General features: G+C 41.6%; 2 protein-coding genes across 5 annotated transcripts in view; one reads left to right on the top strand and one right to left on the bottom strand.

The window, feature by feature from the left end:
- Positions 1 to 17,256, bottom strand: part of POLL (DNA polymerase lambda) — a 38,464-nt gene extending 21,208 nt beyond the window's left edge. Inside the window, exons 1-6 of one of the 2 annotated variants that reach the window (XM_033940290.1) lie at positions 16,775 to 17,256; positions 12,274 to 12,416; positions 10,882 to 11,179; positions 5,322 to 5,487; positions 3,140 to 3,460; positions 2,026 to 2,199 (exon numbers count right to left, since the gene is read on the bottom strand). In XM_033940290.1, the coding sequence (XP_033796181.1) occupies positions 2,026 to 2,199; positions 3,140 to 3,460; positions 5,322 to 5,487; positions 10,882 to 11,179; positions 12,274 to 12,382 (1,068 nt within the window). In that variant the 5' untranslated portion in view covers positions 12,383 to 12,416; positions 16,775 to 17,256. The remainder of the gene's footprint in view (positions 1 to 2,025; positions 2,200 to 3,139; positions 3,461 to 5,321; positions 5,488 to 10,881; positions 11,180 to 12,273; positions 12,417 to 16,774) is intronic. The other variant, XM_033940289.1, reaches the window with a different exon arrangement.
- DPCD (deleted in primary ciliary dyskinesia homolog (mouse)) overlaps positions 17,197 to 21,480 on the top strand; it is an 84,352-nt gene continuing 80,068 nt past the window's right edge. For 2 of the 3 annotated variants that reach the window (XM_033940295.1, XM_033940294.1), the window contains exon 1: positions 17,197 to 17,352. In XM_033940295.1, the coding sequence (XP_033796186.1) occupies positions 17,289 to 17,352 (64 nt within the window). In that variant the 5' untranslated portion in view covers positions 17,197 to 17,288. Of the gene's footprint in view, positions 17,353 to 17,439; positions 17,504 to 21,480 lie in introns of those variants that run through there. The other variant, XM_033940297.1, reaches the window with a different exon arrangement.

Here is a 21,480-nt window from a genome sequence, read left to right as displayed (position 1 = left end):
TGGATTACTCCTTATACATCGGTATTGCAGAACACAATTGCATAAAATTACAACTGCTGCAAAATATGGCAGCTAGACTGATTTTCCAAAGGGGCAAATATGAAAGTGTTTCTCCACTCTTAGAGGAACTACACTGGCTCCCTGAGAAAAGTACAATACAAGATAGCCTGCATGGTTCACAAAGCCATCTATGGGGAAAGCTCCGCAGGACTTAGCATAGATATCAAAGCTACACACTCCTTCCTCAATGCAAGGACATACCAACAGTACAAACTACCCTTCCCTCTCCCCCCCCCCCTCTCACAAATGTAGGAAGAAGCTGCATGAATCAACATTCGCGTACCAGGGACCTAAGATTTGGAATGGCCTCCCTCTCTATCTATGACAACCATGTCAATATCACACCTTCAGAAAGAACCTTAAGACCCACCTCTTCTCTTTGAACCTATAACAAAATTTCAGGAGCCTACCTCCTATCCTCATTCAATGTTCATGTCCTGTTCTTAATCTTGTTGTAAACCACATTGAATCCTAGCTGAAAATTGCAGTATAGAAGAAAAAATGTAAGGTATGGTAAGAAAAGGGGCACCATAATTTGTAAGGAATACATCTGCAATTAATATTTCCCAAAGCTAACATATTTCAATTAATACATTCAAAATAAAACTTCTGAATGTTTTCATGTTCTATTATGCTGGTTCCAGTTACTTATCTGCTTTCCTGTCTTTCTTCTGTTTCCAGTGGCTGTTGTATCTTTTTCAATTCTCCTCCTGCCTTGTTCCCTCAGTATACAGTATCTGTTTCTGACATACTGACTTTTTTCCTTTTTAGGTCTTTCCTTCCTTTTTTGTGTGCCCCTGTCTACTCAAATTTCATCTTACTCCTTTCTACTTTTCACCTATCAATTTTATCTCCTTCTCTCACCCCCTAGCACTCCCATTTCCCATCTTGCCCCTTCCCCAGCCTCCAATTCCCATCTCTCTCTCCCCATTTTCCTCCTCCATCAAGTATAGCAGTGTTTAATCATGAAGAAGTGGAACCTGTGCAGAGTGCCAGATTCAACTCTGGTTATCTTGTTGGTCAGAATGGATGGACCATATAGGTTTTTATCTGCTGACAATTATATATATGTTACCATCTTCATGGCTCCTATGACAACATGAAGCAGCAGGTACTGGTGCCAAAGGGCTTCTCATCCTCCTCTGAACTTGACTTCAGGCTCCTGGTGGCAGTATTCAGACTTAATTTATATTCATTCAGGCTCCTGGGGGTTTGGTGATCAGCTACAATTTTCCCTACTTCCTCTCACACTAGTTTGGGCTCCTTGTAGTAGCAACAGATGCACTTTCCCCTTTTCACTACGAGCCTGGGCTCTTAAGAACACAATCTTCTTCTCTTGGTGTGGGGCTCAAGTAATAGCAGCTGCCTTAAAGCAGAGCTCCTCAGTTGTGAAGTCAGTCTGTTCTTCTCAGCAGCTGCACTTTGGCTGCATGTTGAGATGCACTCACTATAATAGTCTTATGGCCCCAGGATGGCCCCCATTGCTCCAATGCATAAGGTTATAGACAAAAGGATGTAATGCTGCCCAGGTCAATTCCCACTGCAGCTCCTTGGGACTCTGGGCAAGTCACTAAACCCTCCAATACCCCAGGTACAACATAAGTACTCATATATACTTTGATTGCAACAACAGAAAGGCAGTATATAAAACCCCTTCCCCTTATATTATATATTTTTTAATATAGCCCATGGCTTTTTTTAAGCTGTAGCTCAAGGTAAGTTTTTTCCTGTCCACAAAGGGTGTACATTAATTGTCTCCTTTCTGGCAGACGTCCTGTAATGATTTTGTGGTTTCTTCTGGGCCCATGTCCCAACTTTAGGGACCACTGGCCTACACAATGAGATAATTGAAGCTTACTTAGGACAGATAGAGAAGTAATAAGAACAAAGAAAAAATATATAGGGTGATAAAGCTGTAGCAACTGAGCAGGCTAAGAGGTTATCTATAGTCCACTTATGATTTACCTGTTGGTACCACAACTGGGCTGTCTTAACACCAACTCCCCATATATTTGAAAACATCTCTATCACGGGTACACTCTCATTGATGTAGTCAAGTTTGCGCAAGTGCCCACTCTCCAGGATCTCTTTAATTTTCTCAGCCATTCGTTTCCCAATTCCTGGAATTTTACATGCTTCCTAAAATTGCAAATGAAGGCAAGTATCAAAAATGTAGGGGTCAATATTCAAAGGAACAGCCTCTGCATAAAGATAAGTATTTTAAATTAATAAAGATGAAAATATAATAATTAAAACAGAAGAAATATAAAACAAAATACATAAACATACCTCTTAAGAGTCAAATAATAAGCCCCTTTTTGAATACTTCCATAATGTTTAAATTTAGACAAATTGTATAGTTATTATTACTCAAGTTTAATTGGCTATCTGCTTATCATTATACCCCAGCTTTGCATAATAAGCATAAAATTGGGTGCCCAATTTTATAGAAAAGTTATTGGGGGTAAAGGACACATATTGCAATCTCATGTCTTTTTCCCTTCAGAAAGTAGGATAAAAACTAGTTGCAAAACTCAGGGCTCCTTTTACAAAGGTGCGTTAGGGCCTTAATGCGCGGAATACTGCACATTAAAATGCCGTGCGCGCTAGCCGCTACCGCCTCCAATTGAGCAAGCGGTAGTTTTTCAGATAGCGCGTCCTATAGTATGCGCTAAACCGGTGCTTGTGCTAAAAAAGCTAGCGCACCTTTGTAAAAGGAGCCCTCAGTCTAAAATGTAAAATTAGATCTCTGTTACAGGCAGACACAGTATCTGTGCATAGTGTCAAATGGGTGTAGCAAAAAATATGCTAAAGTTAGATATGATGAACTTTTGACAGATGCACTATATATGCAACTAGATTTCTCACAATCCTCTATAACAAAATCAAATTGCTAGTTTAAGTTCCATCATTAACCCTTCCTAGAGGGAAGGGGTAGATACTGCAGTTTACCAAGTGAGAATCCCACTCTATCCCTGGAACCAAAAATGACAAACACATTAAAACTGTCAACTTACCCTGCAGTCTTACATTGCTGAGTTAAAAAAGTTTGCTATAATTTCTTTGGTACCAACTTTACCTGGAAAGAAGCAACAGGTTTATGGTAGCTTTTAAGTGCGGTAACTGCTTTCGAGTAACCAAGTGCTCTCCATTTGTCTCCCTCAAGTGTGTAAGCTTTTTCCAAGACTTTCAACTTTTCTGTAATGAAGTGATTCTGATTTTCATTCTTGCTTTGGGAGGACTGAGCACAAACCCACTTCCCAGAGACAGCAGACACTGTGGAGGCACAACTAGATTTTTCTACAGTTGGGGTAAGATGATGTCCTGAGATCAGAGCATCCAGCTCTCCCTGAGTGACTCTGGTATCTTCATCTTCACTTCCTTCATCATCTAAAAAATTCTTTTTAGAAAAGGGGAATATGTATAAAAAATACTACTACATAGTTATAGCAATCATGTCTTAAATTATTGTTAGCTATAATGTGACTTTTGTAGTTTTGAGAACCTCATCTTCTCTCTTTGCATTTCATTTTAATGGATTATCAAGACTGAAAGGGGGAGGGAGGGTGGGAGGGGGCTATTTCTGTCATGGTTTCATTCTCTTGAGAGGTATTGGTTGGGTAGGGGGGGTTTTGTTGTGGGGATTTTGATTGATTATAAATGCATATATGATTGATTGTTTGTGTAGATACTAAGAAAGAAAGACAAACATACTGTGCTGCATTTTTGTTAACTTTGGAAAATCAATAAAGATTTAAACAAAAAAGACTGAAAAACTAACAAGGTGGCCACTACAATGGCATAGCTTACTTTATAATGAACTTATATAGAAGTGTAGATTTAGTAAAACCTAAGTACAGTAGAATCTCAGTTAATCGGTACCCGTGGGGATTGGTGGATGCCGGATAACTATTTTTCTGGTTGATTGAGAGTGTGTTAGAAACCTAGTTTAACACAGATCTCAATTTCACCCCCCTCCTAAGCACCAGTGTGGCAGCGGTCCTGAGCCACAAAGCCCCCCCCCCCCTTCAAGCCCCAAAACAGCAGAAGCAGGCAGCAGTTTTGAGCCATGAACCCCCTTGCTCCCTCCCCGAAGCGGCAGCTGGTCAGCATGAGGCAGCGCTCAAAACAGTTTGGGAAGCTTTGCATTAAGTTAACTCTATTCCTACCTTAGAAAAAAAAGTGTCAAATTTAATTTTTAAATGACCAGATAAGGAATGAATTTCAAATTTATATGCAATATCTGGAATGAATATAAACTGACCAATGCAGCTAATCACTTACAACATACAATTAATGAAAGTGACTGGTTTGGCAAGACAATACCAATAGTCTTTTTCTAATTTATTTCTCTTAGGTAGTCATTTTTAGTGGTATAAATTATCAGATTTTTGAATAAGAAACCAAAGACTGGTCTGTGTGACATTTGGAACATTGAGATAAAGCATTAAATTACTGCGTCTCAATGGCCACAAATTTGGGCTTGGAGGATAAGATGTACGGCGTCAGCTTCTATAAGACAAACTTGGTTTTTCTTGTTACATAGAGCATTTTGGACCCCATTTCGTTTACAGAAGTTAGATAGCTCTAAGTCTAATAGATGCTGGCACTGTCATCATGAAGCTGGGATACTAGATCATTTATTATTCTATTGTCCTTTGATACTTAGTTTTTGGAAATCCATTTGGGGCCAAGTGAATAATCTATTGGAAAATCCGGTGGCATTATCATATGACACTGTGCTATTTGGTACTTCAATGAGAGCTAAGAGTCAAATATCTTCTAATAATAATAAAATTGTATTCATTATGACAGGGGTTGCCATACAGCATATTATGAAAAATTGGGACCGGCTGAGTTATAATTTTTGGTGAAATTCTTTATGTCATATCTTTAAAATGGAGCGTGTAATAGCTATACAGCAGGGGCATTTTAAGAAATTTAGGGATGTTTGGGAGCCATTAACAAAATATTGTAAAGAATGAATATTGGGGTTTTTTTCCCTTTGAATATGCACGTCCAAGGGGAGTACTTTTGGGTTGTTTTTTTTAAATGATTGCGGATAATTGTTGGGTAGGGAGGGGGGTGGGATATTTGATCTGAATGTGTCTTGCGAGAATATTAAGTGATGTTTAAAGTATAAAATGATTTTATCCTGTATTGCACTTATTGAAAGTTTTAAAAATGAATAAAGAATTTAGAATGAAGATAACACTTGGCACAAGACTATAATACAGTTGAACATACATTACAATACTTACCTGCATTGTAGAAGGCTTCTCTACTGAATTTTGTTCGGAGTGTTTCACATTCTGTTGTACTGAGGCAGCTCTTTCCAGGGGTTCTACTGTTGGTTCGGTTGCAACATTCTCATTTTGCAAGATTTGCTGGTCTTTCTTCACCTGATCTACCTCATCTAGGTACCTGCTGTAAAAATCAGAATAGCATCCTGATATCAGTTCCTTAGCAACACAATTACTTTTCATGCATATCTAATTTTAGAACAGAACCAAAATGGTTTGGGGCACTTCCAGACCCCTCCAGTCCAAAAGAGATGAACTAAGGCAGAGATATCAAGTCTCACTCATTAGATGTGTGTCACACTCATTTGAAAACTCTCTCACTCTCACACTCTTTGAGCCCTATTTCTCACTCATCAGGGCTTTAGCTCCAGGACATTGATCTTGATCACCGTTTTAATGAGAGGCAAGTCTTAAAATGGTCCAACTGCTAAAAAGAAATCTGAGCACACCTTCCTGTCTACTGCTTCCCCTTGACCTGTACCTTTTCACTTTACTTGCAAGTACATGTGCTCTGAAACTAAAATACTGTACATTCTTTTAACTACTGGGTGGAAGACAATTTTCAGCTCAAAGAATTTACCCCAATTGCTCCACATTTTATCTGTATTCTTTCTGAGGCTCCAAAGAAAAGTCATGATTCATTTGCAAAGCAATACTAAACTTAAATCATTCTAGACTTATACCCCGGGTATGCCCTCTGAAACTCTTACTTTTTGGCCTTCATCCTCACTCATACTTGGGATGATTCACCCTTGGCATATCTGCAGAGATGGGCAGATCAGGGGCAGTGCTGGGGAAAGTGGCATAGTAAGGGACGGCGGGGAGCTGACTGCCCCGGGCACCATCTCTCCCCCCTCCCCCCATACCTCTGGCTCTTTACTGGTACAAGCAGCATCTCCTACCTGCTGCTTGTGCCGGCCTCGGCTCTCCCTCAGAAGTCACTTCCTGGTCACGGACACCCACACAGCTAAGTGGGTGAATTTAGGACTGCAAGAGATCACAGCAGCTATTCTACAAGGGCAGCCACACTAAGACCACCATGGAGACAGATGGGAGTCGGGGAGCTCATTTGAGGGAGGGGATTGATGTTTGTGGGCTAGGGGGAAGGGGAGGATAGAAAAGGATTATTTGGGAGGGGCATTGGGAGGGCTTTTAAACTAAAAAAAAGTTATATGGGTCCTGACTAATATTCAGCTGGGGTTTTTAGGCAGATTTATGATGTGATAAACTAATTAGTGCAAATAAACATCTGTCATATGCACCTCGTGTCTAGGATACATCACTACTGCAGCACAGGTTCTGCAAAATGCCTTCTTATATGAGTGAAACAGAGAACCAAAATATCTGAAATAGTTTATTATAAAGATATAAAAATATATTCACACATAGCCAGCAGTAAATAACAACTAATAATTATTCACAATATCTCTGAGTATATATATAAATGTCAGCACACCGTAATCACTAAGTAAATTAGTAAATATGACTAATTCTTACACCCAACAGTCCTTACAATACTGATTCCTGATAAGTTAGCAGCAATTTATTAGAGCTTATCACCTAGGGGACCTAACATTCCCGTCCATATGCAAACAAGATTCTATCTAACCCAGTGACTGACAAAGATAATTCCTGTCTCACCACTAGATAGAGCCTCAGCAAATCAGGGAGATGGAATTTTTCTTTCTTCAGCTTAGCAGGTTGTAGATCTTCGTCCGATCAGACAAGGTCGTTTATCACTGGTGCAGCTGTAATATATATTTGCCAGAGTTCCTTTTGCGATGTAAACCAGAGCACTTTCAGATATATCCAAAAGACAGTTCTGCATCTTCACTCTCCTCTGAGAGCTGGTCACAAGAAGGAACCTTTTATCAGTTCTTATTGTAAAACAGTGCAAAGTAGGAGAAACACAAGTTTAGATCCAAGTTCACCCAAATCCAAAATTGTCTGACTCTAAGAAAACACCTCTCTCCTTAGATCGTGTCAGATGACCCTCCAGGACCAATCAAAGCAGAACAGCAAGAATGAATAGTCTTCTTCTTGCGCAGAGGCCTTGGTAGGCATCACAGAAGATAAGAGCACAAAACTTAGTTCATAAAGTAACATTCCTCCAGGTTCACACAGGAGATGGGCTCGCTGGGATGGGCACATGTCCTTGACTGCAAACACACAGTTCTTGTAAACACATCCAGAATGCTTCAGGCAGCAAAGATGGTTCATGGTTTGCTTGACATGAGTCTGAGGCCTAACATTAGGTGAAGCAGGAATCACCCCTACAAGTTTGAATAACTTTCTCATGCAGGCCCCAGTTGAATATTGGTTGGGCACTGAATATCCAGAGCTAATCTAGCTGTGGACTGTCGACATTTTTTTAAAAAGCTGAACTTCACCAGCGTTTTGGTCAGAAGTAGTAGATGTAGAAGGAGGTGAAATTGTCTATATATGTATACTTTTTTCTTAGGCAAAGTTCAAAATAAAAGTACAGTTGTATACTTTGTAAACTGGTGCGAAGTCTGCAGGTAAAACTAGCTCTGGGAGGTCCAAGATGGTGTATGATAGGGGTTTGCACAGTGGCCCAGAGCGCTAAATGCTCCAATGCTCATAGAATTCCTAAGAGCATTGGTGTATTTAGCACCTCAGACCACTGTACAAACCTCTATCGTGGTTTAGTAAAAGAGGGCCTAAATTATTCATAATAAAGTTTCTGTTTAACTAAACCCTCCTCTCTAGATTTAGATCCAAGTTGTTTCAGATATTGTTTAATGTTGCCTTTGACATGCAGGAATTGCTACCATGAATTTGTAAAAGGGGCCCTAAATATGGACACTGCAATCTTTATTTCTTTTCAATAAATAATGGGAAATAAAGGTGATGCATGACCACTTGAATGAGAATTTCTTGACTGATCAAAGTAAATAAGCTTTCTAATATTACTGCTTCGATTGTTGAATACAAGATATCTCTTAATGTTGAGAAAACCAAAGCTTTGTGGTTTTTTCATTTTTGTCTGTCTAATCCACCATGTGTATTCTGATCCAGGACAAGCTTTTACCTCTTAGAGTTCTGATTGATACAAAAATTCTAGACTGCAGCTTCAACATGGTATAAACAAAACGGAGTCTGTCCAAACCAGACTTTATCCTCAGCATTTTGTTGCAAATCATAATTCAGCACATCATCTAAGGATAGAAGTGAAATTACAATTCACTCAGAATTCAAGCCTTTATTAGGCAACCTGGCCCTTAGAGATGCATTTGTCGGGCCCTGGCTGTTTTACTGGCTCTAACACCCCTGAGCAGCAAAAATGGACATAGGACTAAAGATCCAACCCCAGAATTCTTCCAGCACTCTCCTCAAACAGTCAAAGACTATCATCACTGGGGCCCCAGAGGAACCTGCTTTAGCCCCTCCCAGGCTCCACATCTATGCAAGAGGATAAGGACCTAGACTCACTGGTCATGATGGCCTTCATGCTAAACAGCACTCTGGCAGTCTAGTAACAACACTGCTGCCATTTCCACCAAAACTGGATTCACTATGGCAGACAGAGAAAACTCAAGAAGTTGTGAAAAGGACTCCAATATGTGAATCTCCGGTTCTGGCAGCACCATAAATGCACTTAACTTACACACTAAGGTCCTCACATTGCAATGTAAAAAATTGGTGTAAATGATAAAACCAACTATGTTCATACTGAGCCACTGGAATCAACTGTTCCTGCAAATTAGATCCCTTGAAGGACTCCTCACCTTTAGGAAAGCAATAAAAACATACCTGTTCACCTAACTCCCTCGGCCCACAACCTATAGATTACAAAGAAATGTATATTGATGCAAGATACTTGATATGTGTTGTGCTAGGATAAAAACTTGCACTGTAACTATGACTAATTTAACCTGTAAACTGTATATTATGGATATTAGAATTAGATCCCTAGTATGTGTCGAGTTAGGATAAAAACATGTGCTGTAACTATGGAAAATTGTAACCTGTTAACTATATATTGTGTATGTTGACCTGTAACCCTTCCAGGGCTCTTTGAGGAGGGAGGGCAGGATACTAAACAAATTAAATAAGTAGAGATTAAATCAGTCCTTTGATACAACATCCCACTTATAGTTTAATAAGCAACTTGTTGTATGAGAAATTGAATTTGAATTGCATAAACACCTCCAGCATTGTTATTTTGATTTGCTTTACATATATGGTGAATGGTTATATCACTTTACCCATTTTAAAATTTGATTCAACTATCACTTCTGTGTAAAACCGTTCTTAAGGACCTGATTGAAGCTTGGTGGGGAGGGGGTTCTACATTGCACTGGTTTCTCTGTCCTCCAAAGTTTAACATGATGTTCCATTCCTCTGAAACTTGGATGGGTCTGGAGCTGCAACAGTACATGACAGGAGACATTTACAACAGGTTAGAAGGTATATTTGCCTTCCCACATCTCCACACTTCAGCCTCAGGGTGGTCCTGCCCTGCTACTAAGGTTAGTTCTGTGTCTTGAACACATTTCAAGTCAGATCTACAATGACATATGTTCCATGAATGAGACAGTCTTGCTCTTAAAATATAGAGGTTTTGTGGGAAAACTTTATATCAGTTTCTAACTTTGGGTATTCTGTACCTATCTTGAATATCTGGTTTCTATAGGCTGAACAGTTTTGGAGATAATTGGGGCCCACAGGTACTCCATATCTACAGGTACTCCATATCCACAAGCCTGGCAGAAGCTTTTAAAAAGGGAATTCTTTGCAATTTTCCTTATAAGATTGCCATCTGGCTGATGCGAAAAGTAGGTTTTTCCCTGTTTACTTGCAGGTGCATAAATTGTCGAGAAAAGCAAGAGGCAAACACAAGGATTTGAAAATAAAATACTTAAGTATGCTTTCTCTAGCTTGCCCTGGCACCAAGCTAGCATTACTCATATTACATGCATAAGGCCAGGGAAATTTTTCAAAGGAGGGATGGAGTTTCCTGGGTAGTCCCCTAACTTCAAATGTACTCACAATATAAAAATTGTTCTCCATATGCACATAGACAAATAGTTAAGTTAGTGTTTGTCAATACAAGGCCTAGGGGCCATTGGTGGCCCCAGGAGACCTCTGGGGAACCTCCATTGTCTTTCTAAGTTTTTATTTCTGCAACTTTGTCTTTCTACCCAGGCTCAGGACTGAAAGCGAAAAGTGGATGAGGAAAAGCATCTTATGTATGTGTTCTCTTCTCCACTGTTCAATAAAAATATTTGAAGAAAAAAAAAGGAACTGCATGCCTGAAGAAGAAAGCATTTCTCAAAAGACAAAACAGAATGCATTTGGAAATGATCATAAACTTGAGGATACCAGTCAATGAAGTTTGAAGGTGAGGTGATGGGAATGTATGTCACTGACACACATTTGACAGCTCTCCTTCAGTTCATTAGAATCCAAAGTGGCCCCAGTTTAAAAACGAATAAAGGTCACTGACATGAGTGATTAGGCTAAACAAGTATCTATTTGGTTAAAATGTTTCTACCTTTCTGGGATGAAGATAGTGTAGCCAGCGGTGCTCAATAGCTTTCTTTCTTTGATACACAAACTCAGCCAAGCAGATTTCACAAGTTGCACCTTTGGTGAAAGCTTGTCTATCTTCAGTATTCGGAAAGCTCGATCACAGTCCATTCCGTCATCCACTATGATGTGTGTAATTTCAGAAGAAGGTGAGCTACAGAGCTTACCCCCATTCCGAATGATCTGTTTCTGAAAAATGTCTGTCCTCGCTTGGCCAATGCCAGCCTGAATAATGAGTGCAGTCACTGGTTTCAGCCATTCTTCTGGAAAAAAAAAAAAAGAGTTACTTTTTTCTGTCCCATTGGTCTACAGTTATGATCAAGCCCATAATTTAATTTAATGTAGTAATTTATTGCAGTAATCAGAATAGATTCTGAAGTCCTAACTTGCTAGCGCTGTACGTTCTTGAAAATACAGTGGTGCCTCACACAACGAACTTAATCCGTTCCAGGAGCAAGTTTGTTATGTGAAACGTTCGTTGTGTGAAACGCGTTTTCCCATAAGAATACATGTAAAACAAAATAATTCGTTCTGCAGCCCTGTTTTCCCATAAGAATACATGTAAAAGAAAATAATTCGTTCTGCGGCCCTACATTTCCCTCCCTCCACCTCACCTTATATGCAGAGTTTGCCAGCTTTCTTTTTCACCCAGCCGCACGCTTTCAAAAAGCTGTGCACGCGCAGCTGCTGAAGTTGATCAATGTTCTCTTCTCCTGCAACTTCCGGTTTCCGGTTGCGTCAGAGGAGAAGATTGAACAACAGAGCATGCGCGCATGTGCTGCTCTTTGAAAGTGTGTGGCTGGCCGAAAAAGAAAGCCGGAAAACTCGGCATCTAAGGTAAGGTGGAGGGAGATGACGGAACACTGCATTCAGACAGGAGGGTGCTGCTGTTCCCGGCTTCGGCGAGAGTAGTTCCGCCCCCCCCCCGGGGCCCCTCGGGCGACTTCGTTGTGTGAAACGAAGTTCGTTATAGGGAGCAAGACAAAAAGTTCGTTATGCGCAGCGTTCGCTGTACGAGGCGTCCGTTATGCGAGGCACCACTGTATAAAGTTACTCATTTCTCAACCCTATTCTTCCTCATTGAAGTTTTGGGGTTTTTTGTTGCTATATCATGTTTTTTTTTTATAAGTTTAAACTTAGAATTTTGTTAAAATAAGTGTGAACCCCCTCCTGCTACATTTCTGTTATTTTTTTTATGTCAAATATTTCTATTAAACTTTTCAAATAAAAACACACCAACAAAGAAAACAAATAACTATTATATATTGTGACTCAACTACATATAGAAAAGCTAGACACCTTAATCACAGATGTAGCAGAATGGTAAAATCTGCCATCATAAGATTGCTGGATTTACCTTGAACTTCTTGATTGTCTTTTAGTTTTTTGGGGAGATCCTGTTTTTCTGTGTCCTCTCTTGCTCTTTTCACTTTCCGAAAAGCTTTAAGAATCCCTCTAGACTCCATTCACTGATTCACTGATGTCTGTGGTTCTTCCTCTCTATGAAATAATAAGTAAATTGGTATGACTTTTTTTTCCTTTGATGCTCAAATGATTGCGAGTCTCCTGTCCAATTCCACATAAAATTCAAATTCTGAACCCCAGGGGTTTTTTTTTGTAATGGTCTTATTGGTTGAAATTCTGATTGAGGGGGAAGGGAATTTGCCTGTGGTAAACTATACAGTTGATCCTCCATATTTGTGGCTTGGGATTCGAGGATTGTGTCAACCGTGGACCCGACCACGGCTCTTTGTACCAGCCCCCCCCCCTCCATGCTGAGCCCCTACAGCAACAGCAGCAGATGTACTCAAAGGATGTGGCCTGCACCGGGCTACTCCTTCTGACCCGGCCCGCCTTCCTGGTGAAGGCCACAGCCTTTGAGTACGTTCCTCCCATGTTGTTTGGGGAGCATCTTGCAACCAATGGTTCATAACACATGTCCCCCCCCCCCAATGTATGATTTCCTCATAAACAAGCTTTCACCCCTCCCTCTTCCTCCTAAATCAGCAGGATCAGTAAAAATAAGGCCTTCCTGGGCAAAATGCAATAGGTGTCCCAAAACTAGTACCTGCATAAAGCCAACCAGAAGGTCTTAGTCTTAGGACATAGTCATAGATAATTGACAAAAAAAATTCTCCACCAAACCAAACTTCTGATAGATAGGTGTAACTAAACAGCTGGCCAGGAATGTCCTTTTTTGAGAAAAATAAGCCAAGTGAAGGGTTCAAAAATGACATTCCAACAGCAACACACTCTGAACCACCCCAGCCATTGCTTTCAATAAACGATTGAATATGCAGTAGTTTGGATAGCTCTCTATTCCATCTCTCTGCAATTACAGGATAAGGTTGTGGGAATTGCTTTTTGCTGAGCACCCTATGAAACCAAGAAACAGATACCATACCCCAAGCATCCCTCTCCAATAATTCATTAATTTACCCTCCCCACTTACATGGGAGGAGGCCCACTCGGACTGGAAAAGCGTCACGAGAGGAATGCCGCAGTGTTTGGTGCTTGGACCCATGCTCTTCAACATATTTATAAACAACCTGGAAATTGGTACAACGAGTGAGGTGATTAAATTTGCAGACGATACGAAGTTATTCAGAGTAGTGAAGACACGAGAGGATTGCAAAGACCTGCAACGTGACATAAACATGATCGAGAAATGGGCCACGACATGCAAATGAGGTTTAACATGGATAAGTGTAAGGTGATGCATGTCGGTAACAAAAATCTTATACATGAATACAGGATGTCCGATGCAGTACTCGGAGAGACCCCCCAGAAAAGAGACTTGGAAGTACTGGTCGACAAGTCAATGAAACCGTCCGTGCAATGTGTGGTGATGGTAAAAAGGGCGAACAGAATGCTAGGAATGATTAAGAAGGGGATCACAAACAGATCGGAGAAGGTTATCATGCCGCTGTACCGGGCCATGGTATGCCCTCACCTGGAATACTGCGTCCAGCACTGGTCGCCGTACATGAAGAAGGACACAGTACTACTAGAAAGGGTCCAGAGAAGAACGACTAAAATGGTTAAGGGGCTGGAGGAGTTGCCGTACAGTGAGATTAGAGAAACTGGGCCTCTTCTCCCTTGAAAAGAGGAGACTGAGAAGGGACATAATTGAAACATTCAAGATAATGAAGGGAATAGTCTTAGTAGATAAAGACAGGTTGTTCACCCTCTGTAAGGTAGAGAGAAAGAGAAGGCACTCTTTAAAGTTAAAAGGGGATAGATTCCGTATAAACATAAGGAAGTTCTTCTTCACCCAGAGTGGTAGAAAACCGGAACGCTCTTCCGGAGGCTGTTATAGGGGAAAACACCCTCCAGGGATTCAAGACAAAGTCAGACAAGTTCCTGCTGAACCAGAACGTAGGTAAGGCTAGTCTCAGTTAGGGCACTGGTCTTTGATCTAAGAGCCGCCGCGTGAGCGGACTGCTGGGCACGATGGACCACTTGTCTGACCCAGCAGCATCAATTCTTATGTTCTTAAGAGAATTCAAATAATGTTTCAACTGGATAAATGCAAATTGATCAGGCCAAGAAAGGGATCATCCTCTGCTGCATTTCACAAAAGGAATAATAAGACCCATTTTCTCCAATTATATGTTCCATTAGATATATCCTTTTGTCGCTCCACTGGATAAAGATTTTATTCTCCCTACTGAAGGCACCCAGTTAATAGGCCTTCAGCCAATGACCTCACAACACTCAATATGCTGGTATCTACTATAATAAAACGCCAAGCGCGCATGCGCACTACCTGAATGATCCATGATTCCTGATCTGTAGATCTGTGGCCGGCGATAAGTATAGCGGCTGCCTGTCCAACCCCTCCTGCTAGAACTCCGCCCACCCGATACCCCCGATCGCTGGCAAGAGGGTGCCTAACCCCTCCTGCCGGAACACCGCCCTCTTGACACCCCCGATCGCCAGCAGGAGGGTGCCCAATCCCTCCTGCCATAGGATGCCCCCCTCTCCGGAACCCCCCATTAATGCCCCCCCCGCTAACACCTCCCCCCCGAAGACCAGCCTAGGCTTAGCGGGATTCGGCCGGGAAGGGGCGGGCCCGACTCATTTCGACGAGGCGGGCCTGCCAGATGGATGGCAACAAGACCCATCCGGCCAGCCAACAGTTAGAAGTTTGTTGGGGGTGGAGGTTAGTTGGGAGATTAGGGGGGTCATCGGGGATGTTAGTGCAGGGGTGGCGTTAGTGTGGGGATCCGGAGGGGGGCATCCTCCGGCAGGAGGGGTTAGGCACCCTCCTGCCGGTGATCGGGGGTGTCAGGTGGGTGGTGTTCCGGCAGAAGGGGATAGGCATCTTTGTGAGCGGACTGCTGGGCAAGATGGACCACTGGTCTGACCCAGCAGCGGCAATTCTTATGTTCTTATGTACACTTACCACCATACATAGTTATACGTATAAAAGTAATAGTCAACTGTTATACGTATAACTAAGGAGTCAACTTTTCAATGTTTTCAATTAAACAACTTAGCTATATGGACTAGGGGATGAATATAATCTCTGTCCATATAACTGGGATAAAAGGCCTTGCTCTGCTCTGGCATATATTACCAGATTTGCAAGCCAGATACCAGCTCGATTGGAGTTCAGTCACTTAGTTTGGATTTTACTTCACAGCAGATCACAAAATTTTTCCACCTCAGTGAATCTAAAGATAAGTGCTTTATTATTTAACTATTGAAATAGATTTTATCATCTGCTAAGCTTGAGGCGGTCTGGGACCGTGGATGCCATGATGGCTGCAGATGTGACCCTTGCTGTGTTTTATGACACTTGCACTGGGTTTGGGTCTGAGCATTCACATAACACAATATAATCTATATGTAGGTTAAATATTTGAGTGTTCGATCTGTGACTTATTGGACCAGTGAATTGTTTATCACAGATTTATATATATAAGTTCCCCACTATTTATAGTGTGATAGCATTGAAAAAAGAAGACCGGCCCTGCTCCTAGCCCCACCTCCACACAAACCTTTTCTCTTCTTCCCTGAGTATGGGCCACGTCTAGAAAGCCTCCGAACATGCGCATATGCAATGTAATATCACACACATGTGTACATGCATATGACATCATCACATTGCATGCTCGGAGGTCCTGCAGATGTGGCCCTGAGCTCGCAGCCTTTCTAAACCCAAACTGCCGGACTTTGAAAATGCATTCAGGCACCCACACATTCCTCTAAAAAAAAAAAGGACATGTTAAAGGACATTTTCAGCAGCAGTATCTGTATAGCATGGGAACCTGCGGCACTGGATAAAATAAGGATCCCACAAACCTCATGGATCTCTACTGCATGGCTTTAAAAAGAAAGCGGCTATGGCATGGGGTCTGCAGGACTTCTTGTTTTAACTCCAGCAGACTTCACGGATCCTGCTCATCCCAGAGGTAAGCAGATTTTTAAGGACATGCAGTAGAGATTCACGAGGTCCATGGGATCCTCATTTTACCCAGTCCCAGAGCCAGCTCTATGGGTGCTTAAGCATCCTCAATATTGAACAAACTCCTTGTCTCTGTCCAGGGAAGGATCATTTCCATTGGGTTTAGCACCCCCAATCATTTTGAAAAGTTGGCTCCTATACCCTAAAGCAGTGGTTGCCAACCCTGTCCTGGAGGACCACCAAGCCAATCGGGATTTCAGGCTAGCCCTAATGAATATGCATGGAGCAGATTTGCATGCCTATCACTTCCATTATATGCAAATCTCTCTCATGCATATTCATTAGGGCTAGCCTGAAAACATGATTGGCCTAGTGGTCCTCCAGGACAGGGTTGGGAACCACTGCCCTAAAGTACTACTGAAAATTCACAGACCAGGGGACTTACCCGTTTTGCAGCTTTTGTTAAATATGTAAGCACTTTTGGACATCGGGCCTTTAGTGTTGGGTTGTTTGGGTTTTTTTTTAATGCCTGAGAAACTCCGATTTTAATTACAGACCCGGCCTACCGATAAAGAAATGTCACCCTTAAAAGACAAAAAAAAAAAATTTTCTCTTCCACCTGCTGACATATCTATTTACAGGAAAACCCACTTCAAAGTACCATGAATCCCGCAGACCGAAGCTATTTAAAAACCACCATATATCTTCCGGGTTAGCAGGAAGTTTGTTTTTTTTATTAGCAATAAACAAATAAAGTTTATAATTATGTAGAAAATGGATTGCCTGTCTTAACCACTGCCAAGTCGTCGTTCTATTTTGTGTTACGGAGAATGTGAGAAAATGGGGACGTTACGTAAGAGTCAGATTCACGTCGACGGCCGACCCCTGTGAAAGGGCGTGAACCGGAGTTGCCATGGCGACGCGGCCGCTTCGGTGCCCTCCCCGGCTCATCTGCCAAGATGGCGGTTGCTAGTTGGCTGGACAGCTTGAGGGCGGCGAAAAAAACCTCCTTGCTACAAGACGGTAAATATTGACCCCGTTTTTTAAACGCCAAGATCACCCTGTGTTCTTCTTCCTCCTTGTCATTTCCCTCCTTTCTTCGTCCTCTATGGCTCTTTCAAACTGAAATAGAAAACAAGAAGATAGGGGAGAGGGGGTTGGAAGCTGCTTTTTTGTTGAGTATCTGAAGAGAATTCAAATAATTGATTTTGTCGACTTGTTCTGACTAGTAGTAGCACATAATGAGCCAGTGCGTTTGTGCGTTTTTAAAATAAAATGTACAGTAAAACCTTTGCGAGCACAATTCGTTCCGGAAGCATGCTTGTAATCCAAAACACTCGTATTCAAAGCGAATTTCTTAGGAAATAATGGAAACTCAGACGATGCGTTCCACAACTCCAAAATTTTAATACAAAATTCATTATGACAGACTTGTTTTGTTATTCCTCTCTGCGTTATTCACGTATTACCAAAGCTTTCTTCAGTTTTCCATCATTCAAGGGCTGTAGGTATAAAATATATCATTCTTTTGTTAACCGCAACTTTAAGGTAATTGTGGTTTAGAAATAAATGTTTTTGATACGTTATGTAGTACTGTACGTACTTGTATTGCAAGATCTCACTTGTTTCGAACAGTCACTACACTGCAGGTGAATTAGGTGCTTTTATTACATTCAGCCACGCTCAGTGTGAGATGTGCATATATTGTGTGCACTTGAACTGCGGGTGCTTGTTTTATGTTCAGCCGCGCTCAGTGATGTGCGTACTTGACATGACACGTGTATATGTGCTTGTACTGCAAGACAATGCTCTCTTATTGAGTTAAAATTTAACAAAATGTTTTGCTAATCTTGCAAAACACTCACAAACCACGTTACTCACTATCCAAGGTTTGACTGTATTAAATAGAAAAGGAAACAAAATAGAGAATGACAGGGGACCCCCTTCCCCGCGGGATCTCGATATCCCCATCCCGTTCCTGTGAGTTCTGTCCTAGTCCCATTCCTGCAAGCTCTGCTTTAAAATCATGTGTTCGAGGCTTGTGCATATGAGGACAGGGATAGAAAGATCCAGCGGGGACAGAGAAAATTTGTCCTCTGGTGACTGGCCTCACCCACGGGAGTCTTGGGACACCTGCGATCAGGGCATACAAAAAAGGTGTCAGAGTTCGAGCTGGGCATGGGCTGAGCCATACCGGGCTAAATTTCTGCAGGCCAAAGGATAGTTTTCCCTGGGGCTCAATCACTCCACACAGTCCTTCAAGTCAATGAACAAAATCAAGCTAAGGCTGATGGAACATTGATGCTTAAACTTTACTTGATCTTTACTTGCTGTTCCAACTTTCAAACTATTTTTTAAAAAGTATTTTAATTCCAACCTTGTTCACATTCACTTTAATATCCCCTCATCATGCCCCCAGATCTCCACATACGCAATTCTTTTTGTACTTGTGGTGAGCCACTCCAGGACCATGCTGTCTTCCCACCAAACTGAAACAACCTGCTGAGGCTCCACTGTAAGTGGAGTCACTCACTCCTCCTTTAACCCTCAGAGACATTCTCTAATACATACTGCCAATGGTTCAATATAAATTGCAAAAAGTAAGGGCATCCATGTCTGGTTCTTCGTTCAGTTGGAAAAAAGCCTGTTTAGGCGCTATTTATTTTAAGACATGCTCTGGATGAGTTATATAATGCTTTTACCCAAGAGCAAAAATATCTCCCATAACGGTCCACAAGAAGTCCATCCCACCCTATCAAATGTCTTTTCGACATCAGTGGCTTGCTGGGAACCCCAAATCAAATGCAAGGTCTGTCCGATGTTATTCCCCACCTGCCTCCTCTGTATGAAACTCAATTGGTCAACATGGACAAGCCCCCATCCACTTTAATGCTAGTACTTTGGCTATTATCTTGGCATCCACATTTAAAAGTGATATGGGTTTGTATGTGCCATATTCCATAGGATCCTTCACAAATTTCAGGACCATTGTAACCCCTGCTTCTCCCATCGAAGCTGGAAACCTCCACCCTGTATTCCATTCACCACTCTCACTAATAATGCCCTCAAAGCATCAACAAACTGTCTATAAAATTGCCCCGTATACCCGTCTAAACCCAGACTTCCCCTACTTCAGAGTCCTAATAACTCCTTGTACTTCCCCCAATGATATTGATTCACTTAACTTATTTATATCCTCTTGTGACAGTGAAGATGCAATGTATGTAAAAAAATTCTCAATTACAAGTTGGGTCCCACCAACCCACTCAGTAAAGATGTTCATAGTAATGCAAAAAGGTCTGTGGCATCCCCTGTGTTTATCCTATCCATTTTTGAATTTCCTTACCATCGTTGACTTCACCACCTCTCTTGGAAGGGTGTTTAGGCATCCACTACTCTCTATCTCTATTTATCTCTCTATCTATCTCTTCAACATTAGAGAGGAAATTGAACTGGAGAACCATTCAGATAGCTGTCATCTTGAATCCATATTAATTTTATCATTATATTGTGCAAAAGGTAATTTGTCATAAGAATAGTCTTAATGGGTCAGACCAATGGTCCATCTAGCCCAGTAGCCCTTCTTCATGGTGGCCAATCCAGGTCACTATTAGTACCTGGCAAAAACCCAAATAGTAGCAACATTTCATGCTACTGTTGATCCAGGGTAAGCAGTGACTTCCTCCTTGTCTGTCTCAATAACAGACTATGGACTTTTCTTCCATGAAATGGTCCAATCCTTTCTTAAAACCAGGTATGTTAACTGCTCTTACCACAACATCTGGCAACGTGTTCCAGAGCTTAGCTATTCTCTGAGTGAAAAAATACTTTTAAAACCAATAGGAGGAAATATTTCCCTGTAATTTTATTGTGTCCCCTAGTCTTTGTAATTTTTGATGGGAGTAAAAAATTGATCCACTTATACCCGTTCTACACCACTCAGGATTTTTTAGACTTCAATCATATCTCCCCTCAGCCGTCTTTCCAAGCTGAAGAGCCCTAACCTCTTTAATCTTTCCTCATATGAGAGGAGTTCTATCCCCTTTATCATCTCAGTCGTTCTTCTTTGAAACTTTTCTAGTTCCGCTATAACTTTTTAAAGATAAGGCGACCAGAATTGAATACAGTACTCAAGGTGAGGTCGTACCATGGAGCGATACAGAGGCATTATAAAATTCTTAGTCTTGGTAAGCATCCCTTTTAAAATAATTCCTAGCATCTTGCTTGCTTTTTTGGTCACCGTCATACTTTGGGCGGAAGGTTACAGCGTATTGTCTACAACAGTGTTTCTCAACTCGGTTCTGGAATACCCCCTTGCCAGTCTGGTTTTCAGGATATCCACACTGAATTTGCATAAACTTGATTTGCATATACTGCCTCCATTATATGCAAATTTATTTCATGCATATTTATTGTGGATATCTTGAAAACCTGATTGGCAAGGGGGTACAGGACCGAGTTGAGAAACCCTGGTCTACAATGACACACAGATCTTTTTCTTTGGGCTCATCCCCAAGGTGGACTCTAGCATCTGGTAAGTACAGTATGATTTGGGTGGTGACAGGTCAAAAGCGCGCGCTGACAAAGGTGTGCCGAGACAACTGAGCGCAAGGCGGAAGCCCGCGCCAAAGAAAAACAGTGTTTTAAGGGGCTCCGACGGGGGGTGTTGGTGGGGAACCCCCCACTTTACTGAATACAGATCGCGCCGGCGTTGTGGGGGTTTGGGGGGTTGTAACCCCCCACATTATACTGAAAACTTCACTTTTTCCCTAAAAACAGGGAAAAAGTTAAGTTTTCAGTATAATGAGGGGGGGTTACAAACCCCTCACAACACCGGCGCGATCTGTATTCAGTAAAGGGGGTTTGGTTCCCCACCAACACCTCCCATCGGAGCCCCTTAAAACACTGTTTTTCTTCGGTGCGGGCTTCTGCCTTGCGCTCAGTTGTCTCGGCACGTCTTTGTCGGCGCGTGCTTTTGACTATGAACCGATTTGGGTTATTCTTCCCAATGTGCATCACTTTGCATTTGTTCACATTAAATTTCATCTGTTTTATTTAATTCCTATTGGTTTGGACCTTATCTGTTGTCTATTTCTTGTAGAGTTGGCTGTCCTAATATAGAAAAAACTGAGACATGTCTTTAGGAATTGT

Source organism: Geotrypetes seraphini, chromosome 4, assembly GCF_902459505.1.
Source record: "Geotrypetes seraphini chromosome 4, aGeoSer1.1, whole genome shotgun sequence".
Lineage (NCBI taxonomy): Eukaryota > Metazoa > Chordata > Amphibia > Gymnophiona > Dermophiidae > Geotrypetes > Geotrypetes seraphini.
This window is presented reverse-complemented; position numbering and strand designations above follow the sequence as displayed.